We start from the raw sequence: 15049 nt of genomic DNA on the forward strand, positions 1-15049 counted from the left end.
AAGAGAATATTTCATTACAAAGATGCATAATAATTTTTATAAATAATAATAATTTGACAGTCAAACCTTGTTATCAAAGCTGGGTGGGAGTTGGACTAAATTTTAGATTTGTGATTTTTTTAATGTGGATGAGTCTCCATGAGTTGAGTTTAAAATGCCTATTTCCTTTATATCATAATCAATAGGGGTGTGAAACTGTGGCGCATTGCACAGTGTGTTTTTATTGGCTCTAATGGCCATTGTTTGTTCAATCAATAATGGTATATGGCTACTAGAACACACCTATTGGTTACGCCTGGGTATTATTGGGAAACTCATGTAAATCACATAATCTATTGTATATAAATATTGAATTTTTCTGTAAATTAACACATTTTACTGCAATCTCCATGATATCTAGTGTTTTTGTATCCAAGGTAGTCACCATCCTGTTTAGTTTGATTGATCTGACTTCTACTGTATGTTTTTTAAAGGGAGAAAAATGCATCCAAGAATCTTTTTTTCCTGTTAGATTTTCTCAGTGGTAACAACAAAATAGTATCCAGTTCAGTTTTATACACATATAAAAATATTGTGCTGTATATGTATATGTATTTATTTATTTACTTACTTACTTATTTATAATTGGGGTATGTATTTTAGTGATGGACAAATCCAGAATTTTGAAATCTCGAATCCGAATCTTAAAAAATTGATTTTTGAATTTCTAATCCTAATAGCTTTTTTTAACTTAAAGTATGATTTAAACAAAATCACCACCAATCCAAATTCTTTCATTCTAAATTCTTTGGAGATTGTTTCATAATATAAAAATTAATCCAAGAATACGACTAAATTTTAAAGGGTTTGCAGAGGTTCAGAGAAATTTGTGATAGGTCAAAGCTGAATCTCGAATCCACTGAATCTTCAAAGAAGATTGGGATTAGAGTATTGATCGTTGGAATTTGTCATTCAAATCTAGGGATATTCGCAGCATCATTAATTATCAGCTGATTGACAGTACACAAATTACTGATCGTTAAAATGTGTTTTCAGCCATACTTTGAATATTCAAAAGTGAATATAATATATTCAAAATATTCATTACCTAATTTAAATAATATATATTAAATAATATTAATATAATTATTATATTATTAATAAATTATATAATAATAATCATAATCTATATATATAAAAATGAATGTTTGTATGTTTGTCCTTTATGGAATCGTGAAACTATTGGACCGATCATGATGAAAATTTGTACGTATATGTATTTTTCCACGGAGAAGGTTTATAAGCTATGCCCATCCCTTTCCCGATTCAGGATTCCGCCCCACTGGTTACAGAAATACCCATAAGAAATGCATTGCAGCAAACATATGTTAACGTCTTTTCAAATTTTTAATCAGCTGTTCTTTGTAAACATATATTACACTTATAGTTTTTAAAGCATAGAGTAAGCTTAAGAGAAACGACAAATTTTGTTTAAACTGTTTTTTGCAATCACTGTTAAACATAGACTTTACTATCCAGATAATACAATTCAAATTTGACGTAAAAATTCACCTTTAACTGCAATATTTATTTTAATATAAACCATGCTCATGCTTGATCAGAAGAGTAATGCAGATATCATAATTACTATCTTACGTTGGCTACAAATATAAAGAATGTTATTAAAATCAACCTTAGTTGTTTTTTTTGACAGAAGTATGGTTCTCAAAACTCCGTGTGTACATATTCTCTCGATCGAGACAACAAAGCAAGCTCAATCGTGGCATCGGATATATAACTAATTTAATCTAAAATTTATTATAGTAAAAAAAAATTTACTAAGTAATATAAGGGACTTCGGTTCTTAAGATTTGCGTGCGAAGCCGTGGGGTAACAGCTAGATAGAGGCAGGAATATGGTACATACCTTCATAATACGCCCCAAGAGGCTCACGATGGAACGACTATCAATTATCTCAGCAATGTTTTAGAATGTGATAGAAAAAGAATAAGTGAATATAGTGTACTGTTTTCAACGGGAAATTGCGTGCGAAGCCGCGGGCAACTTTTGCAAAAAAATTATTGAAATGCGCAGCAAAGCGCGCCGGGCCCGCTAGTATATAATAAAAAAAATGAATGTTTGTATGTTTGTCCTTTATGGAATCATGAACTATTGGACCGATCATGATGAAAATTTGTACGTATATGTATTTTTCCACGGAGAAGGTTTATAAGCTATGCCCATCCCTTTCCCGATTCAGGATTCCGCCCCACTGGTTACAGAAATACCCATAAGAAATGCATTGCAGCAAACATATGTTAACGTCTTTTCAAATTTTTAATCAGCTGTTCTTTGTAAACATATATTACACTTATAGTTTTAAAGCATAGAGTAAGCTTAAGAGAAACGACAAATTTGGTTTTAAACTGTTTTTGCAATCACTGTTAAACATAGACTTTACTATCCAGATAATACAATTCAAATTTGACGTAAAAATTCACCTTTAACTGCAATATTTATTTAATATAAACCATGCTCATGCTTGATCAGAAGAGTAATGCAGATATCATAATTACTATCTTACGTTGGCTACAAATATAAAGAATGTTATAAAATCAACCTTAGTTGTTTTTTTTGACAGAAGTATGGTTCTCAAAACTCCGTGTGTACATATTCTCTCGATCGAGACAACAAAGCAAGCTCAATCGTGGCATCGGAGATATAACTAATTTAATCTAAAATTTATTATAGTAAAAAAAAAAATTTACTAAGTAATATAAGGACTTCGGTTCTTAAGATTTGCGTGCGAAGCCGTGGGTAACAGCTAGATAGAGGCAGGAATATGGTACATACCTTCATAATACGCCCAAGAGGCTCACGATGGAACGACTATCAATTATCTCAGCAATGTTTAGAATGTGATAGAAAAAGAATAAGTGAATATAGTGTACTGTTTTCAACGGGAAATTGCGTGCGAAGCCGCGGGCAACTTTTGCAAAAAAATTATTGAAATGCGCAGCAAAGCGCGCCGGGCCCGCTAGTATATAATAAATAATAATAATATTTAAATATTAATAATGTACTTTTGCAATTAATATTTTGCCTACTGTTAGTATTTTCTATATTTTGTAACATATTGGAGAGCTTGGTCATTTTCATAGTTTTGCTAACTCATCCTCCCAGTTTTCACCATTTCATGTTAGGCTGCTACAGAAATATTGTATTATTTTCTTTCACCATAAAATCCCAAAGCTTGGGACATTGAGGACAATTAGAAGATAACATGATAACGTTGCAGTTACTAAGGAAGTAATGGGTATTGTGTGCACAGAAAGCCGTGCTGGACCTGCTGTATGAGCTGTTGTGCCTAGCCCAGCCGGAGTGGAGTGATGAAATCAGTGTGGCAATGGAGGCTGTTGATCCGTCCCGACTACAGGAGGCCTTTAAGTTGTCAGAAGGCTTTGTGGCTGCAGAGGGAAAGATGGTCCTTCCACACCTTTCCAAAAGCAGGTGAGGTTAAATATGTCAGGGTTTCTATTCTACTGGAAATTCTGGCTATTAGACTATAATTTTATATTTTATAAATTTTGAAGAATTGAATTGAATTAGGTAGGTGTGAAGTTTAGTTAAGGTAATTATTAGAAATGATCAAGACCTTTCTGATCCTTTTTGTAACAAATTTTGAAGTGTGATGTCATTTTCAATTTTCATGTTTAATGTGTTAATAAGCCATTTATCTGTGATCTGTGTTCTTTATACAAACTTAATTTAATTATTTTTGTTTTTTAACAGATTAGCTATACAATTATATCAGTACTTAATAGCATTTTAATGGTGATCAATTTGTGCTCATAAACCTTCATTACAATAAAATATTCTTTCAATTAATTAAATTGCTTACATTTAATTTTTACACATGCACAAGGTTTGGCTAGAAAAACCCACAGATTAAAAAAATTTCACATATTTACAATTTCATATCATTCCCTTCAAGGAAACTCCCCACCTTGGTCTCTACACCGTTCCATGTGAATTTTCCAAAACAATTTTCCACTCTCAAGTCTTTTTTCTTTTTAAAGCTGACGACTTTAGGGAATAAAAAAATTATAGGGGGCCAAGTCAGGTGAATAGGGTTGATGGTCTAAGCTGATGTGTTTGGCTAAAAATGTCTTAATTGACAAAGCATTGTGCGCCACGTTGTTATCCTCGTAGAGAATCCAAGACATGTTTATTCACAAATCATTCCGTTTTTCCATACATGCTCAAGTAAGTTAGTCAAGATACTAATGTAGTAACGCTGGTTCACTGTTTGCCCCTCTGATACTCAATCAATGTGCACAAACCCTTGGATATATAAAAATATAAACAATTATTGCCTTTTGTTATTCATCCTTTTTCTGTGGAGAAATAGATGATTTCCAATGCATCGATTGACATTTAGTTTCAGGATCAATAGTAAAAAAAAAAAAAAAAAAAAAAAAAAAAAAAAAAAAAAAAAAAAAACACAATTCACCTCAAGTAGTAACGTTTTGTAAGAAGGTGGGATCGTTTTACAGGATGTCAGAGCAACTCATTTTTCGACATTCCTTCTGTTTAGGTGTGACTCACTTTGGAACCATTTTTGAACACACTTTGTTCATGTTGAAACTTTCATGAAGAATCTGCTTGTCAATTCCTGTTTATCTCAGACATTGCTCTGATAGTGAAACAGCGATCTTATTGAACAAGGTTACCGATATTTTCAATGTTAGCATAACTTTTTGCTGATGATGGTCTGCCAATACGTGTGTCATCATTTGTGTCTTCTTTGTCATCTTCAAATAATTTAAACTATTCAAACACTTGTGTTTGTGATAAACAATCATCACTGTACTTTTGTTATAACATTTAAAATCTTTCACTTCAGATTTTCCAAGTTTGAAAAGAAATTTGACGTTTATTTCTTTTCTTTCTGGACACTCAACATTTTTCTGATGCAGAGACAAACCATTAACTGATTTAACTGTTTATAATTGGCACTATGAGCAGAATGAGTTTGGAAGCCAGTTGAAAACTGAAGTAGCAGGTGGAAAGGAGTGTCACGTGATACGATGTTCAGCCTTATTGCATTCGTTCTGTAGCTACTACACTAATCCGGTTTTCTTTATAACCACACGTTTTATTTCCAACTTGTATTTACATATTTATATATATAAATAAAAGTATGAGAAGTTGTAGTATATATATTTTTATATAATTAGGAAATTTCACAGCATGTTCAATAAATTAATCAAAGAATTGGTGAATTCAAACCAAGAATAGATAATTAATCAAATGAATGGAATCAAACCTCTTAATAAAATTTATTCCTTGAGAATCAAATTTAGGAGTTGTAGATAGTAATAATACCTAGTGTAACATATTAAAATGGTTGTGTAGAGTGAACCTGTCAGAGCTGCACCTGTCACTGTTGCTCTATTGTTTCTTGGAAGCTGGACTACTAGATGCTATCGTGGAAGTGATCATCGCAGAAGACACTTTTTTGTCTGTACGAGCTACCATACTACTTGGTTAGTCATGTTTTTCCTTATACAGTAGAGTGTTTGTTGTGCCTTGTATAGAAAATATGACAGATCAAATAATTTTGCAAACAATAGCTAAATTTTTCTGTAAAACTCAAACACTAATAGGTTTTGTCGTTCCAATTGTATTTAAATAAAATTATCACTAAACCAATTCCTACAATTCTTAAATCTTTGGAGACCACCCAATAACACAAAAAATAATCCAACAATACCACTATTTCAAAGAGATTTGCAGTTATATTGAGATACAGCTATTTTTATTGGGATACTGTTATATCTTAAGAACTAAGTCATAAACTACCTTCTACTTTCATTTGGTGGTCAAGAAAATATGCAGTTTATGTGCAAAAATTATGGTCTAAAGACTAAATTGTTTCTTCAGAACTAAAAGAGTACCAGAAAATAACGTTTAGTAAAAGAAAAAACAATACGAGATGAATTTTAGCCAAGTGATTTTCCAGTCGTCCCACACAGAACCGATAATTTATTAAACAGATTTTAGTCAAAAAAATCCAACAACATATTACACATTTAATATGATACTAAAACATGAATAAAACTACTGAAACTCAGCTCGGCACAGAAAGTAAAAGTAAACAAATGCCAAAAAGATGGCGTTCACAATAAACAGACAACATTTTTCTTTTATGTTTGAAATAATAAACTTGCTAAGTCACCATAATAACAAAAAGGAATACAATTTTAGTGTTCGTTAGCATTTTTCCTCCTGAATCCAATGATGCATGAATCAAATAATATGTTGCCAGAGTATATTATCAGAAATGATTATGTTAGGGAATGTTTGATTGAAAAAAATGTTGTAGATTAACACTACAGAACGGAAAAAGGCAACAAAATTTTGTTGATTAACACTACGAGGGCTAAGATGGTTTATAATTTTAATTTTAAACTATCCAATCGTAATAATAATAATTGGTTGAGCGTTAATGAAGCCTATCACTGTTTGTCTGTCTACACGATATCTTGAAAACAAACTTATCTATAGACTTGAAATATTGTACGGAACTTTATTTATATATTAGCAAAACTGAGTTTGATGATAGTATATTACACTCCATGCGATTTGGCTGAGTGTAAGCTAATATTTTTACATTGGTCTCAAAGGTAATCATGATGGTAATTAGAAAATAACATAATAAATTGTAAACAAGCTAAGTACAATCTTATGAGATTTTAACATGTCATTTAACACATGTAGATTATTTATATAGTAAGAAGAAGAAATAAATAAAATGAGTGATAAAAGTTGATGGAAATATCTGATTTTGGTTTGCACTCTTGCATTGTAATACCTAAACCTTCCGCACAGGAACTTTTATTATCTAAACCCTGATTTAAAACATAACTCAATAAACCAAAATTTACTTCATTAGTTCTAGGTTATAAAGTTTTTAAAATTATGAGACAATTGACCTTCTCATAATCTTCATATATATTTAAAAAGTAGTGTGTGGTGCCAGTTTTTATAGAATCCTTCACATTCTAAGACATTATTACTGTCCTTCACAATAATTTTGCAACATGGATAAAGATTTTCGTCATCTCCACCAGCCATATTTACTGGAAGTCATAGAACTTCAACCCCTATGAGTTTTTCTTGACTCTCTATTTCTTGATGGTTTCACCTATACAGTATCTGTTTGTTGAGGATTTAAGTTTTCTACACATTGTTTGGTACTCAGTGATTGGAATCATTCTCTGGAGGCATGTGGTACTCAGTGATTGGAAGCATTCTCTGGAGGCATGTGTAAAAGAAGAATGAAATATTATGTTTAAAACTGGCAGTAGCTCAATTTTATGAAGTTGTTAATAATTTCAAAATTTAAACAGATTTTTATTAATATTGAAATTAGGTGACCGTAAACCTAAATTCTTCAGTTCAAACTTGGTTAAATTGACCTAACTGCCCACAAGCAAAACTTTAGTGAAGAAAAAAGTAAGGATTTATGTTGAAGAAAATAAAAAGTCAATTGGAAATTATCTGGAGTAATTAGGGAATGAACCTGCAAATTTACAATAAAGCTAAACCATTATTATGTCCATGTTCAACTTATAGAGTAAATTCACAATAGTGACCCTTTAGCTCTATGAAGGTCACATGAAGCTCAGTCCTGCACTTCATGTTGATTGTAGATTCTATACATGGAAGACGAATGGTCATCATCTGAGATTATCACTCCATAGTTCTAAGTGGAAATTTCAGTTAGTTCATCGCATTTTCACATGAAACCAAATCTGAGCTTGAGAAATAATGTGGTAACCGGTTCTAGGTTGTATGAAGTCCAGATAGAAAAAGTAATTGAAGAATAGCTAATGATAACCAACTTAAAGATACTCTAATTAAACTTCTTAGTGTCAAATCAATTAGTTATCTGGGTTCTGAATGCTTGGTAAATAGATCAAGAAATTGCCAGACCATAAATCCAACTGTTTGAATTGTGGAATCATACCACTATCTTTGTCTTAACACTGCATTAACATTTTCTATTAAAATTGTTACTCATCTGTAATGATATTAGGGGAGCTTCTACACTTGATACACCTACTGCTTCCACCTGAATGCTGTCACTTGACACCTTCGCTACCGAACCTACTGTCATACGCTGTACGAGGCCGTCCACATGCTGCTATTAAGCCTGATTATTTTGACTCACCAGTTATATCAGTGTCTCCTGCCAACTCCAGCAGTGACTCGAAGAAGGACATCCCCTCACTGAGGTAAGTATTGAAAAATTGGTTGAGGGGACTGTGAAATAACTGATGTGATAGAGAAAGAGAGAGATTGCTGGTTTAACACATGTTCTGTAAACACCCGAATTTAGCTGTACTGCTGCCAAATGTAAAGAATCTCAATGGGCAGGTGTCGGAAGAGCCACTTAGAGTATCGGAGGGAGTAAGAGGGAAAGACAGTAATGTTGCTATGTGACCTTTGTTCTGACTTTCGCCAGAGACCAATAATAGAGTAGACTGCTGACCATACAGGAGAAGTGAGCTGACTCTGTATCAGCCAAAATTGTCGTAGTTTTGACAGCCCACTCTAGATTGTGCTGTGCTGTTCCCTCTACCCCGCACTTCATAATATTTTACCCCTACCCTCCCCCACACCACCTTGCTCTTCCCACCCCATCTTTACTCCACAGCTTGTTTACAGAACAGATCAACTAGAATGAACTACAACCACACTGTTCTTGCAGGCCTCAAATTTCAACATATCACCAGTCTACTTATATCATTGGTCTTTGTTAGTTTTATCTTCTTTTTCAAAATAAATAGAGTTTTTGGACAAATTTCACTTTTGTTGTAGATGGAGCTTATATTGGTTACTGTTAACTTATTTACATTAAACCATAAAACCATATTTAATACTTTTATTTTTTGTGATTATTAATATTTATTGTAATCTGTAGAGCTAAAATTTCTTAAGCAAAATTAAAAGTGGAATTCCGTTACAATTTTCTTTGTTTGGGGTTTAATTATACCGATCTCTTGCACTACTTGATGACTCCCTATTGATGGTATGTTATGTTGTCCAAGGGTGGGAGTGCGGAGTGGTCACAGTTCAGTGCGGACAGTGTCTGAGAGCTCAACAGGGAAGCCTTGTGCTGGTGAGACTGGTGACAGACATCTAGGCAGTGACCATTCTCCACACAACTCTGAGCGGAAAGAACTGTCTGACTCCAAGCCTAAAACAAAGTATGATAGTGTCTGGTGTATACATTAAAATGTATCAAATAATTTCTTCTGTGACTTTTCCTAAATTATATGAATAATTTAAAAAAAGCAATATTATAATCCAAAGTCTCACAATTATTTTATTCGCTTTAATACTTGAATATAATATAGATTATAAATAAAATATTTCAATTTATCTTTTGTTACTTTGTTGTAATTCATCAGGAAAATGAGTAGCAAACTCAAACAGATCTGATTTAAATTCGTAAAACATTTTAATTTTTTTTTTCAAAAACTAACTATTTACTTTTTGCCAGTGTTATTAACTCTTTCAGTACCACTGTTATTTCACCAAGTCATATTTACATAGTTGCCGGACTAGTTCTCACAGTTTTCTAAGTGTCTGGGGAAACAATTATACACAAAAATAACCAACTAATTTTGATACAATTTTTTTATTTGTGTGTAGTAAAATGAGGATTGTGATACATGTAACAGTTTTTTTCTAATTCTTATTTTTATAAAACGTTGTCATAAATAAAAATTTAAAATAATTTATTTGAATTTAAAATTGGAAGTACATTTTTTTATGTACAGTATTTTTATATTTTATCAGTTACATCACGTAAAATTTATGTAAGAGCATTTAAAATTAAATAAAAGCATTTATTATACATTATTTAATTTTATAACGCAACAACATGGTATCTTAATAAGATAAAAAGCCATTTTGTGCAAACCTATCTAAAGTTAAGAAGTAATATTGTAACTGTCCTATTTCACTCACAGGTAAAAAGTTAATCTAAACTTATCATAAACTAGTTACTAAAAAAGTAATAAATAAAATAATAAGTTTACTTACTCATAACTCATAACCTGCAACAAGTTACAGCTGACAAACAATAACTGTGTAGTCAGTTTTGCTGTGATGACAAAGCACAATTAGGAGACAGTGAAAGAGAAAAATCAATAACAATTAATAGTTCGGTTCTTGAAGAATGCTGTAAACTAAATGATTAATTAAAAATAGAACATGATGTATGAAATGATAATAAAATACGGATCGTCTACAATGTAGACTCCGGAATTTATGCATATTTCATATTGTCTACCATTTAAACGATGCGGTACCGAAAGGGTTAAACAATATTGATTAAATATGTCACTATACCATTAGAGGCTGTTGTACAAAATTTAAAACAACTTTTCTGGATACTCACCATTTTAATTTTTAACACAAGATTTTCTAGTTATTCCTCTTGATTTTCTCAGACCTGACCAAACGGCTCACTTCTTGAAGGATGTGCGTGAGGTGTTGGCGGATATGACAAATGCTGCAGATGTCAGGTCACCATACAGGACAGTGAGAGGTCGATTGTGGACCCACAGCGAGACGGATGGATTTGGTGTTGGAACTCCACTCTCGGAACCTCCTGCTTGCAGTCGTGCCCAGCAGCGTGCCATGGGGGCTGTGATGGCGCTCTCGCGACTGCAACCGACTACTGCGACAGCGTCCTGCCCCCGCCAGTATTCATCTGGACCACGTTCTAGCATCTGTCACCGGCCGAGCAGGGCCTGACGGAGTGGAATTGGCACGTGCCAAAGGGAAGACACACAGCAGAAACAAACTGAACCAGGTAAAGATTGATTTTATTTGGTTGACATTGTAATGAGGAATGTGTAGAGACAATCAAAGTGTTTGTAGATAACTATTTATACTGTGGTCCACTGCAGAACATCTCAATTTTGTGGTTGTATAAAAAAATGAACAAATTTGCATGAATTCAACTATTTAGTTTTAAAATATTGTACAAAAGCAACAGCATAAATTATTTTAATATGTATAAAGTGAGATACTTGTTCTTATACATGTATTACACAAAAATATTTTGATTGATAATATTTGTGCTGTTACAATCTATGTTTATGATGTAAATTAAATTTGTTGATTCATTGTTAACTTAGGTATTAGTTTTTGTCAATTAGGGCCACAAAATATTTCCTGATAAATGCACCAGTTAGTTAGTTTTTATTCATTATAGATTTTATAAACAAGTATAAACACCCTAGTTAAAAGGTCCAAGAAGGAATAAGAGGAAAGTCTAAAATAATCTGAAAGGATATAGTAGACTTTTTTCATTGACTCATAGGAAAACCCCAACTAACAAAGTGTAATTTAAGAAAACAACTGTAGGTGATTAGGTTCCATATGAATAGAAAATTGGAGGGTTGATTTATAAAAAATACTATCATATCATTTTAGAAACAGATTTTTTTGTACAAATATTTTCAAGTACATTACAAAATAAACACTCTTTGATTTTTTAAGAAATAATTGGGATTATAATTAAGTGGCAAAATTCAGTTATTAATTTTAGTGGTGACTTTCACTGTCTTTATTTCGTAGGCTGGCAGTGATTAAAGCATCATAAATATCATTTACATGGTTTTGTCATTTACACATTAGGTTTTCAGTGTATTAAAAAAATATGACCTATTAAAATGTATCCTTTAGTATATTTAACCCTTTTGTTAACATTTTGTATTTTGAACAGCCCACACAAATTAGTTTGGCTGACAATAAATTTCAGTTTTTGAAAATTTCTCTACCAATTTCGTTAAAAGCTAGGTTATATTTTGTAAAAGTGCAAATTAGCTTTCCCTCCCAGAATATAAATGTGCAATTCAATGTAAATAAAGTATTCAATGTTAACATCTTCATTTACTCTTTATCTGTATCTTGTTTTTTATTGTTCATTCTTTTAATTTACTAGAATCTTATTCCATTATTTTAACAGAATATTTATTGTTATTTCCAGTGGTTGTGAAAACATTGTGGAAATAACATTTTCTTTCATTGTTTGTGATTTGGCATTATGGAAATGTGTGTGTACAAAACATATTAGGGCATATAAGAGAGATGATTGTATATTTATTTGTTTGATGTTTATTTCAGTCTTGAAACATGACTATACTTACAATACACCCAATAAAACATAAATATTGTTGTAGTGTGATTCAGAAATGCTGTTTCTCATCTCTAGTGCTCCAGCCCTTGTTTTAATGCTTTCTTAAATGTATTATTCATGTGAATAATCAAACTCAGATCTGCTAATTTTCTTTTAAAATGTTATAGTTTTAGTGTTAGAGTAAGTATTTGTCTGTGGTTGAGTTTTTGCTTCACTCGCTTTAGGAGCAGTGTGGTGTTTATCTGTCTTGGTGAAAGGCATTTTTAACTCACTGTCGGGCTTACTAAATTTAAACATACCAAACTAAAATCTCAAAAGATAAAATTTTGTACCACAATTTTCCTCTTCCATAATTCTTTTATAATTCCTATCCAATCCTTATAGACTTGTCAGATCCACTTGCTTTGCTCGCATTTTTTAAACTGAGAGAGGAACTACTCGAATAAAAGTACAGATATTTTTAGTAGTATTTTATTTGCAGAGAAAGTTTTCTACAATTTCTTGGCAGCAGTATATTTGTATACGAAGAGGACAAAGCGAACATCAGTACAAGGTAACTGTTGAACTACTGAAAAAGAGACAATTTTATGTTCCTGCTTTTACAGATGACTACAAAATTTGACTCACATCAAAATTGGTTAATGACAACTTTTTACTATCAATTAAAAAATAAAATTTAGTAATATTAAAATACATGGATAAAAATCGTTCTACTTATAATTAAATAATCACACCATGTATAAAATACTTATATAGCTATAATTTTAATTTTAAATTTCAAAAGTGTTCATAATTTAGTGGATTTTACAGTGAATTTATTGAATAGAGCCTAGTTATTTTCTCATCGTCATAAAGATGTTCAAATGAAAAATACCAACTTTTTCATGTTAGTAATTTTTTTTAATAAAAAATATTATATTTTGAGTCAGGCTATTTTTAGTATTTTATTTCAATATATTGAATTTTTATCTATAATTAGGTAAACAAATCATTACATTTGTGTAACAAATGACAGGTATGCAAATTATTTACCTATAATTTATTTACATTTCAAAAAGGATAGAAACTCTATGAAACTGGTGGGTACACACTTATAATAAATGCTTGGCATTGGTAGAGCACAACTTGAAGAATACCTACGTTACTTAAAGGGTTAAATTAATTTTTCAACTACTCTAACCAAAAGAACAACTATTTGTGAACAATTGAAAATTATATGTATTCCTACTCAACTCTACACTATGGACCATTTTCGCCCTGGCTTTTTATTAGTCCATGGAAAAATGGTTGTGGTTAAAGGGGTTAAAAATAATAAATTTTATAAGTCATAAATCTATACAAAAGCCACTCCCTGGAGCTATAAACTCATGTTCATATTTTAAAAGTTTAATGTTTTATTTTCAGCCATTTTTTTGAGTTTCATTACAAAATGACCTAAATTACCTACTTTCAACACCTGCAATCCCTCTTAGAATGAAGAAAATCTTTTTCTTTACTTTTTCTTGTCTTCAGGGTAATTATTGAGCTATAAAGGACTATGAAATTTAATTTTTTTTAATGTTTCCAATAAAAATTATTGCACCACTATAACGCAAGGTACATAAACAATCTGTAATATTGTAGTAAATCTAACATTTGCTATAAACTAATACTTATACAAATATAATATAATATATACGAATATAAACATAGCAATGTTCGTTCAATACTATACTTTTGTTTTTGCTTAAAACATTCAATTTAATTTAATTCTTAACTTTACTGTAATTCGTCCAGTATTGTATAAAAATATTATGGTAAACATTCATCTACAGTATGTTTTCACTGTCTTCTTTTTGTAATGTATTATTGATTGGAATATAATATATCATGGACTTTAATTGTCCACTGTTCTTTACTAATGTGGCTTTAATAACTGTTCTAAACTGTTATTGCACCAGTCTTTCTATGACATAACAAAAACATGTGACTCGTGCACTTAAACGATGGGTCTATTTCTTGTATAAAACTCCAATTCGTTTATTATTATTATTCGAAGACTTGATTGAAAGGCTACTTTTTAAATTTAAGGTTTCTGAGAGTGTATTTTTTTATTAAGATGTAGCGTAAGAAGTAAATTACAGTTTCATATAAATTATAAACAGATCTCTTGACACTTATATCAAAATCATCAATATTCGTAACATAAAAATTTATTTTTTCAGTGGCAAATAAACTTTTTGTTTTAGACGAGGCATTATTTTTCTTTTCAAATTTTTATTACTTTAGGTACAGAACATCCACTTGCTGTTACCATTCTATCTTGACGTGATTTTAATGGTATAGAATCGTTTCATTTCATAAATTCATTTACTTCTCTTCACATAAACTTTTTCACTTGTCAAATTATCTCATGAGTCTTATTATGAGGTATTTACCCTGAAGTCACTTTGGTACAAATGTTTCCAATTTGAGGCAGAGTGCCATACTAATTAAATTACTTTAAACACAATGAAAACAACTAATAACTTTATTATGAAAACTAAATATCTAGTCCATGAAAAGATATTTCACCATGTAAAATTTGTTGCTACTTGCAACGTAATGGTTGTGCATTATCTAGCAGCATACAAAGGAAGTAGTGGTTTTTATTATATTACAGAAACTATATTCAGTATACACTGTAGTAATACTATCAAATTTTCAATATATTAAATTTGACTTTAATCAACAGAACAATAGATTACAACTCCAATTAATTAAAGATTTAGCATGGTATGCTATATAAACATCACTTCATGGAACTAGCTTTCTCTCACAAAATTTCCATATAACCACATAAATCTCAATACGGATGCAAAATAT

General features: G+C 31.2%; 1 protein-coding gene across 1 annotated transcript in view; it reads left to right on the forward strand.

Annotated features, from left to right (window-relative positions):
- Window positions 1–3310: 3310 nt before the first annotated feature.
- LOC124374325 (rapamycin-insensitive companion of mTOR-like) overlaps window positions 3311–15049 on the forward strand; it is a gene marked incomplete at its 5' end in the record, with an annotated part of 61735 nt that continues 49996 nt past the window's right edge. Inside the window, 7 exons of the mRNA XM_046832560.1 lie at window positions 3311–3489; window positions 5398–5528; window positions 8084–8282; window positions 9099–9257; window positions 10509–10707; window positions 10748–10873; window positions 12687–12758. Of these exons, the coding sequence (XP_046688516.1) occupies window positions 3311–3489; window positions 5398–5528; window positions 8084–8282; window positions 9099–9257; window positions 10509–10707; window positions 10748–10873; window positions 12687–12758 (1065 nt within the window). The remainder of the gene's footprint in view (window positions 3490–5397; window positions 5529–8083; window positions 8283–9098; window positions 9258–10508; window positions 10708–10747; window positions 10874–12686; window positions 12759–15049) is intronic.

The sequence above is a fragment of the Homalodisca vitripennis genome, unplaced genomic scaffold (genome assembly GCF_021130785.1).
Source record: "Homalodisca vitripennis isolate AUS2020 unplaced genomic scaffold, UT_GWSS_2.1 ScUCBcl_7894;HRSCAF=15762, whole genome shotgun sequence".
NCBI lineage: Eukaryota > Metazoa > Arthropoda > Insecta > Hemiptera > Cicadellidae > Homalodisca > Homalodisca vitripennis.